The sequence below is a fragment of the Tigriopus californicus genome, chromosome 8 (assembly GCF_007210705.1).
Source record: "Tigriopus californicus strain San Diego chromosome 8, Tcal_SD_v2.1, whole genome shotgun sequence".
In the NCBI taxonomy this organism is placed as follows: Eukaryota; Metazoa; Arthropoda; class Copepoda; order Harpacticoida; family Harpacticidae; genus Tigriopus; species Tigriopus californicus.
Genome location: NC_081447.1, coordinates 9,132,003 through 9,141,423, shown reverse-complemented (window position 1 = coordinate 9,141,423; position 9,421 = coordinate 9,132,003). Strand labels below are relative to the sequence as shown.

The following is a 9,421-nucleotide window of genomic DNA, read 5'->3' as shown; positions in this document are numbered from 1 at the left end:
TAGAGGTAAGCAAATTAAACAATGAAGGAGCCCGAGAAAGAAGAGAACAGGACGACTTCATTGTTCGAACTAGACTGGATTCTCGAGGGCTTGAAGGGGCTCTCAAAACGCACATTAGGTATCTGCGGTCACTAGAATTGACCCTAAATCCTGGGTTGGGACAAAGCTCATGGATGCTTTTGAAGACTTACAGTATCAGATACCTTTCGTACCTTCTCTGAACACTTTACAGTCCCAACTTTTCTAGTCTCTTCTAATACGAGAGGTCTCTCATTCCAGTGATGTTCCTAGTGGAACTTCTTTGGACTTGTTTGACCTTTGCAAACCTGCTGAACTCATTGGAGCCCAAATGGGTGACATTGTGGCGAGGGTATGCTCGCTCACGTTATAGCTCATCTGTGATATGTATAAATAGCTAGGATGTAGTGGTGTGGCGAGTCCGCCACAACACATTCAAAACGTGGCTGAACAATCGACTTGTACAAAGTTAGCATCATGATGCTAACTCTGGACTTATCATGATATATCCAACCACATATTTGAAAAGATTTACCCACCTTCAACTGGATATGCTTATCGAACTTTCCATTATTTTGGAGGACTAAACCTAAATCTTTCATAGATGAGACCTGCTCAATATCTTTACCTCCATTATCTACGAGTGGAGTATTCAAAGGAGTTGACCCGAAGGTCATTGAGCGGAATTTCAATCCGTTCAGTGTCATATTACTCTCAGTAACCCAAGAGTACATTCTTTCTAGGCCCTTTAAAAGGCCAGTGAATCTTGGCCATTCCTATCAGAAACTAACTTTGCATCGTCAGCATAAGGAGAGAGACTGGCAGTAATACAAAGCTTTTGAAGCGGGGCAACGAATATTATTAAAAAGGAGGGGTCCTAAGATGGTGCCCTGGGGAGCACCCGACTTGATAATATGTATGTCACTAAGGGATCCCCAGACCTTAACAATTTGCTTCCTATCATAAATGAAGCTTCTTACCCAATTGAGAACCTTGCCTTGGATCCCAATCTCATGGAGCCTGTTAACTAAAAGGCCATGATCTACCTTGTCAAAGGCCTTGGCAAAATCAAGATAGACAACATCAACTGAATCGTGTCTTTCCACTCCCTCACTGTCTTGCTTTAAATGCTCAATCAGTTGTGTAACCGTGCTAAAATGTGCTCGGAATCCGTGCTGGTTAGGAGGAAGGACACCATGGACTTCAAGAAACTCAAACAAGTTTGGAATTCATGATCTTCTCAAACCCCTTCGCAATATTCGAAGTGAGAGAAATCGGCCTGTACTTACTGGGGAGCGACTTATCTCTCCTTTAAACATTGATGCAACGTGAGCTATCTTTTGTGAAGATGGAAACTTGCCCTGATCAAAGATGCAACTCATCAAGTACGAGAAAACAGGAGCAAGAACCAGAAAGCATCTCATCAGAATTTGAGATGTCACACCATCAGGACCAGGAGGACTTAAAAGCTTCGAGTCCCTGATGGCCTCTAAAGCATCTTGATCTGTAACTAAAAGATCATCAAACTGCTCAATTTGACTCACGACATCAATGTCAATAGACTCGTGAATAGAACAAGAAGCTGTTGCCTCTAAACTCAGCGGGGTTGAAAACACACTAGAGAACTGATCTCCAAGCTTGTTAGCCATAGCCTTTAGATTACAAATGGCTTCCCCAGCAACCTCAAAAGGACCAACTGGGTGTTTCACCTTTCGCTAACAGTTTGCATAAGATAAAAAGGCTTTCGGATTCGACCTGACCTCCTGAACCACCTTACTCTCAGTTTGTAATTGGTCATTCTCGATAGAGGCCTCAATCTTAACCTGAATTACGTCCAACTTTTTTGGGGACTACCCACAATTACTGGATTCGAAGTGCTGTTCAGTCTTTTTGCTAATTTGCTACTCTTTTTGAACAAAGTCTTCCTATATTTTGGAATTTTTGTCCGTGTCCCAGTTTTCGGAAGCCATTCAGAGATTATTGCTAGAATGGAACAAACTTCCTCAAAGACTGAAACTAATTTATTAATTGAAACAAGGTCTAGTTCCTCTAACCTTTCTGCAATTTGAGGCCAATGTTCATATTTGAACTTGAACATAGCCAGACCGACCTTTTTGGCCGGTCTTACTCTAGAGCACGCCGGCTTTTGAGCCATGGTCGATCCAATCTCAAGAGCATGATGATCTGACAGATTACTAGGTGTCACATGGACATACTGGATCAGATCCAGGTCATTGGAAAAGATCAAGTCCAGAACGTTATTTGCTCTGGTGGCTACACCAACATGCTGAGAGAAATTGCGCAAGATTGCAAATTCTTCCAGCTTTTCGAACGACTGAGAAGTCGATTTTGAAATGGGAATATACCCATTTGGACTAGCCTCCCACTCTATAACGATAGCCGGAAAATTGAAGTCCCCGACAAAGAAAACCCTCAAGGAAACTGCCTGGTCCAACTCATTTCCTATGAATTTGAGAGCTGACAAGAACGAGCCTATTGAACAAGAAGGGGGGGGGGGACGTATATTGTAACAATGGACAGATCAAGATCACAGATCCTTTATTGCGACAGACTAAGACCGATACTTCTCCATTCGACATTTGTGCAAGATACAGTGTAAATTCGATCTTAAAGCCGCCAATGCCACCCCCAGCAAAATTACACCACAGGCAAAACCTCTGAGTGCACCGATGTGCCAATAACGCATGGATTCATTTCGTATGCGAAAGTGCACCCCTTACCATTGAGTTGACAAATATTGGGAACCTGACCTTTTCGGACCCAATGTTTTGACAAAAGTTACTCATCCCGGTCAAGAAAATGTCATCACCTTATTGTCCTTGAAATTAGTATTAACGTTCGACCATCTTGTCAGCTCCCACCCAAATTCCACCGGCAACTAGAATGACAAAGGACCTGTTCAATCTGGCCCATCCTCTGACCTGCATCGTCCAATGACGGCTGTACTGTTTGCCAAAACCATTTTTTTATTTATATCCTGAAAACTGACCTTATTTTAATCAATGTCATCTGTGATGTCCCCTTAAGCGAATTTCATATCGTCCTAATCCTGTTTTATGCACTCACTTTATACTTATATGACCTGAACATTTTACTTTTGAATATTCATATTTCGACCCGTATTCTGCTATCAAATAGTATGTAATATTGAGGAAGAATTGCTATCCGTTTTTTCATGACTATTATGGATTGGAAAATAGGTGGGTTGTTCTTTTCAAAATAATTCGTTAATAGGTTATGAGACGTAGGCAAAATGAATAACGAAAACTGAGAAAAAAGTTGTTAAGTTTAACAATCAAATGTAACTTATGATAAAGTCCATAGAAAACGTAAAACATGCTTTCAATTACTGATTGATATTAGCCAACTTATGAACGCATAAGAAAACATCGACAAAATAAAGGAAATTGTTGGAAACATTCCCACCATGAGATTATCAATCTGTGCTTTGGTTTTCTTATCCTTTCAGTTTTTTGATGTTCATTGTGCTTTCTATCATTTACTTATTGTGCAAAGGCAGAAAGAATTTCTGAATTGATTCGAGGAAAAAAGAGTAATGATTAGGGGTGGAAAAATTATTTGGTCCTCTTGGGCAAAATATTCTGTTTCTATTATTTCAGAATGCCGCCAAATATTACCTATTTTCTTTCCAAATGGGCAAAATATTACTTTATGTTTTTCATATATAAACCACATTCATTTTTTCTAGTTACATAAATTCAGTTGTGTTATCGGGGAGCATTCAGTTTGGTCAAAAGTGGTGAATCGAGGATTAAGTTATCTTTTTAGTAATGCTTAAAAGTGACAAAGTGAACTCTTAAACCACTGATGCCCATCACCAGTCCCTTGTAATTTAAAACAAAAATTACCGTTCTTTTTGAGCCGGGTTTCCTTTGTTAGTGCCAATTTCAAAATAATTTTCAAAACCATCAATGGCCATCTGGAAACTTAGCATGCTAATAGGTTTGCTACTTAGCTTAGATTATCCAACTTTGCAATGGTGTGGATTTTTTTGATCTAAGCATGTTGAACAAGATTTCAAAAGTTCATTCGAATTTGTGCCCAAAGTAATTTGATGATTTCCCTGAAGAAGGTGCTGCCAGAGTTGAATACATTTTCAATGAATTAACTTCGTAGGCAATATTTTGGAATCTACAAACTTGAATGATATTGGTAATATGCTCTTTTATTTTAAAATTGTGTGGCGTTGACAATTTCTGTTGAGTCTTACGTATCCTCAGCTGTCACGAGATAAACGAAAAATTAAAGGCCATTCTTGACCCTAAACGAAGAACGTGTAACGAGTAATTATTTTTAGTTTTTGAGTTGTTGCAATAGGAGCTGCGAGGTAAGAGTTCAACAAATTCTAGCGGCCAAAGAGGGAAAGAGAGGGTTAATAAGGAATAATCATGACTGCTTCGATTCATTCAAAACTTTAGAGTCATTTGAAGACTGATACAAGCAAAAGTGGTTGCATTTCTTATGAATGATCTGAGGTTATGTGAGATAGTGAAATAAGAGTGAATAAGTGAGACCTTTTGGTGTTTAGTTCAAATATCTTGCTATTTTTTGGGTATTTTTGGACATTCAGGTGTCTTTTTGATCCACTTTTTCAAAAAATGACAATTTTGGTGTCTCATAATCCCCAAAATGGACCTTTTTTGTCAATGTTTTGTACCAAAGAATATTAATAAAGCATGTTGGTATAACTGTCGCACTTTTTTAATACTTCAAGGAGTCAGTTTTCATGTACTTTTTTGCCTAGAAAATTCAGCCCCGCACCAGTGCTGCTGTTTTTTTAGTGCAATTCAATAAGATAAGATATTTGCAAAGTAATTGAAAGTGTTAAATATGAAAACCACTCTCTTTCTAAACATTAAGCTAATTCATGCTTTGAAGTTGATCATTCCAAGGAAATGGCTAGTATCATATCCTTAGACATAAAATTTATGAAAGTAGTTAATCAAATCATCAAAAAACAATAAAAGACTTTAAATAGTTCCTGGCATCTGAAATTTAGGCCTTTGGGAGGATGACATATTTTAAGAAGTTGGGATAATGGCCTAAGTACAACTTGTAACACCCAATTTGATTTTTAATGACAGTTACACCAAGATAAAAGTGCAGAGAAAATAATTCATTTAGTACATCCTCTTTTTAACTTATTAACTGATTATAAGTTATCATAAATCAAAAAGACCACCATAGTTTGATGTGAGAATAGTCAGGGTTACATTTTGAAGCTAGCTAATGGTTTCCCAAAATGCTGTCATTAATGTGATATCATTGAAAATGTAACACAACTCTAGTAACAACCTGCTGTGATTTTTTTTATCTGATGGTATCAATAATCCATAGTTCTTTTTGGATTTTTAATGTTACTGAATGGCTCATTCAAAATTACCAGGATCTTTCTGTCTTTCCTTTTTTTGCCGCGAGATGTCTCATTATGAAACAAGCAGTCCCTATTACACAATTTTAAAATGTAATGCCATTACGGTTCCTTTTCGAAAAAGGAACGAATCATTGTAATTTCTTTACTTGCAATTTCGTCACTTTAGTAGCAGATTGAAAAAAAAGCAGAAAAACCTTTCTGACTTGTACATAAATATCTAGCCAATGTCCTCGAAACTTCTTATGTATTGTAATCTTGACTAACGTCGAAATTTCAAGACACCCAAATTTTCGTCTGGTGGTTTCGTGAGGGGATTTGGCTCCTTTGATTACGACCTATCTTTATCGAACGAAAATGAGCTATGAGGATTGATAAATTTCAAAGATATCATCGAACTTGATATCCTTGAAAGAGCAAGACACAAAATGAAAAATCAGTCACCCTTAAAAATGATAATTTTTGAAGCTGCCGATCATTTGCTTCCTGTGGAAAGGAGTGCCTACAGTGGTTTTGATGATTTCTCCATAGAAGAAGGAATATAGCAAGGTAAAAATCGACTTAGTTCGTAAGGAATTACGAAGAGAGGTGGACTTTATTATTCTGACAAGCCTGGATTCTCGAGGGCTAGAAGGTGCTCTCAAAACGCACCTTAAGCCTCTACGGTCACTAGAATTGACCCTAAATCCTGGGTTGGGACAAAGCTCATGGATGCTTTTGAACACGTACGTACAGTATCAGATACCTTTCGTACCTTCTCTGAACACTGTACGCATAGTCTCAACTTGTTTAATCTCTCCCAAAACGAAGGCTCTCTCATTCCTGTGATGTTCCTAGTGAAACATCTTTGGACTTGTTCGACCTGTTGCAAATCTACTGAACTCATTGGAGTCCAAATGGGTAAAGCATTTTTCAGATGTGGCTGAACAATCGACTTGTACAGAGTTAGCATCGTGATGCTATCTCTGGACTTAAACATGCGGGATATCATATACCACACATTGGAAAAACTTTACCCATCTTCAACTGGATATGCTGGATATACTTGGAAAACCTATTGAATCTCACTTAAATCTTAGGCACTGGAGATCGGGCGAATGATTCGCCCTGGATGAGTCCTAGTTGTTTTGGGAACGGAGCGATGAAGTGCTTATTTGTATGTGACTGATTGGTTGATGGATGAGTGAGCACAAATTCATACACAGTGTAGTCAGGGCTGAAATTGGCGGCAATTGGATTTAAGAATAAACTTTGCCGGATTATCTACCACCATTGACCAGGAGCCTACTTACTTAAGGCAAAGGAGTGAATGGAGAAAAGAGCCAGTTTGTGTGATATTGTACGTTATTTTCGCCATCTAAAATTCACTTCTTCGCTTTAAAATTTTGGGCTCTGTTCCGTAGCCATCAGCACAGTGAATTTGTCAATGGGTGAGCCGATAGACGTCTCATCGTAACAAAACCCTAAAGATGACATTGACACAAATATCATTTGAAAAACTGTCATCTTCTCCATCTATCCGCTTTCCAGCGGAGACAAATCATCCAATTGGGATGAGACCAGCTGAGCTCGTTGGATGGAGTCAGGCTCTTGGGACGTACGTATGTACGTAGTACGTGTAGTACACGGTAGACCTAGCAAGTGTGAAAGGATAACAAAACATTTAATGAAATCGGCCCTCGAGGGAACAGTCTCCAATCTTTATTGTGGCGCCCAACAAAAGAATAGTCAGGAAGGAAGGGGGTTCGTTTGTTCATTCCTTGCCTCGTTCCTTACTTCGTTCACTCCTCCTCACTGCGTCCGTCCGTCCGTCCCTTCGTTCGTCCCAGGAATGTCACAAGTGTCGCCTTGTTGTCCGATCGGTACTTTGCCTGTCTCAATCCTTGAAACTGCGCAATTCCGTTGCCTTGTGGCACTTCTCAAGCAAATTATCCGTCTTCAGAGCTTTAGTTGTCTCGCTCGATTTCTAGGCTTTTTTTTCAAGGTTCAAGAGAGCAATGAACGGCCTAACAGCTGATGATGATCACCATCACACCAATCCAAAGTCGCAATTGTAACGCACATGCGTTCTCTGAGTGTGGCTGCCATCAGATCATGTCATCAAATTCGTTGTGAGCCTCGTTAGCTCATCTTCGAGGCTCAGAGGGATTCTTTTTCTCCCAAGAAAGGGGAATTCTCATGGCGCCGAAATAAGTTGTGATCCACTAGCCACCAGTTCGGCTGAGTACCGTCCAAGTGCGGCGTGAGCAAGCCTTACCCGCCCACCGTCCTTCGATCCTCGTTTCCAAAGCGCGTCTTTCCTCGCTCCAATCCTCCTCGGGCTCGATGTTGCGAGAGTCACAGTCACTTGGATCTTGCAGCCTTCACGAGGATCCCTCGGATTGTGAGACAACAAGAAAGCGAGTAAGAAGGATCGTAGCCACTTGCTACGTCAGTCTTGAGTTCTCATCCCTGTGAGCTATTCGGAAACAGCGGGTGGGTCCCTGGCGATTTCAAGCATTGAATTCTGTTTTCCACGGATGCCAAGTCAGTGATCCAAACGATGCTTCGTAAAACGCTGTCGATCAACAGAGTGAAGTGACCAAGTGCCCTATACGAAAGCCTTGCCAATCTCAAAGCCATTAATTAAGGTAGTTCTTCTGTTTTGGCCCTCCTGTACTAGGTGATCTTACTTTCCAGATCTATGACCCATTTGCATAAGCCCTGCTTGACTTGCGCCTTCCACTTGACCGCAGATCATCGCTTTCTGATCCAAGAGTACAGGCCCAAGTTGGCCGAGTTACTGAATTCAAGTCTGGCGTCGCACTCACACAGTTGTTTTCCCTGCTTTACTCACAATTCAAGTGAAGTTCTCCTCTGTTTCAGTGAGTGGGTGCACACTTGTGGATCAGGGCTAGCAGTCATCGTCGGAATCTGGAATCTCCACCCAATTTCGTGTACAATGCCACAATGTCCTCGCCAAAGAAAGCAGCCATGGAACACTTTCCATTACTAGACATATTCTTAATGATCGTGCTCCTAGCGAAACCCTTGAAGCTCCCTGACAGCAAATAACCCTTTTTCTACTCCCACCATGGGGTCGGGCCCTAGGCTCTCATTCTTGTCCCAGACCTTTGCTCTCATTGGCCTTGGTCTAGTGCTTGAGACTCACTCTGCTCAACGTTGCATTGACCAACAACCCAGTGAGCCTAAATATTTCTATTACGGAGATCAAGCGGTGGAAATCAAGATTCTGACCTCGGATCGAACCACTCACCTTTTGATCTCGACGATTCTGCAGATTTTCACTCAAGAAGTACTCGGTTACAATAACACCACTCTCATTCATCTCGATGATCAAACTCAGGGGTTTGACCCTGACGCCCAATTTTCCTACATTTCGTCTTGCACGGACTTCAAGTGAGTGTGCATTCTACATACAAACTACTATGTCACGGACTGCCAGAATTTACTTGGACTTTCAGCGAGCTTCCCGCCACAATCGGCCCTCTCTGAATAGGAGCAATTCTGAGTTCTATTTTAGAGCTTTCAGAATGTTCGATTTTGATTTTAAAAAATTAAATCCTTGCAATTTAAGGCCAGTCACATTTATAAAATTTATTTATTTATTCACAAAGTGGGTTACCGGTATTTCGTCAAAGGATTATCTAGCTGAAATTCGAATCTTATGTTGTGTGATTTTCAGAACTTTAACCACCTCTTTTCGTTGTTCGGACAAATCTTTTGATCGCGTGATCTATTCATTTTGAATACGTAAACCGTTCAGGAGGTACCCAATTTTTATCCCGTTGAGAGTCCACTTCTCCAGTTGACCGTGCAAGTAACACCCACCCACCATTACGGGTGTAGAAAACAAACATTTAAAATTTCAGGCCACAAAATAGATCATAGCTAATTTGCTAGTTGTCACTTTTCCAAGTTTACGCATTACCTAGCAAATTTGTTGAAGCTTTTCAGATTCATCAGTCAGGTTGATTCAAAAACGGTTTT

General features: G+C 40.3%; 1 protein-coding gene across 1 annotated transcript in view; it reads left to right on the top strand.

Annotated features, from left to right (window-relative positions):
- Positions 1 to 7,411: 7,411 nt before the first annotated feature.
- LOC131884514 (uncharacterized) overlaps positions 7,412 to 9,421 on the top strand; it is a gene marked incomplete in the record, with an annotated part of 20,169 nt that continues 18,159 nt past the window's right edge. The window contains 2 exon segments of the mRNA XM_059232326.1: positions 7,412 to 8,061; positions 8,297 to 8,830. Of these exon segments, the coding sequence (XP_059088309.1) occupies positions 8,505 to 8,830 (326 nt within the window).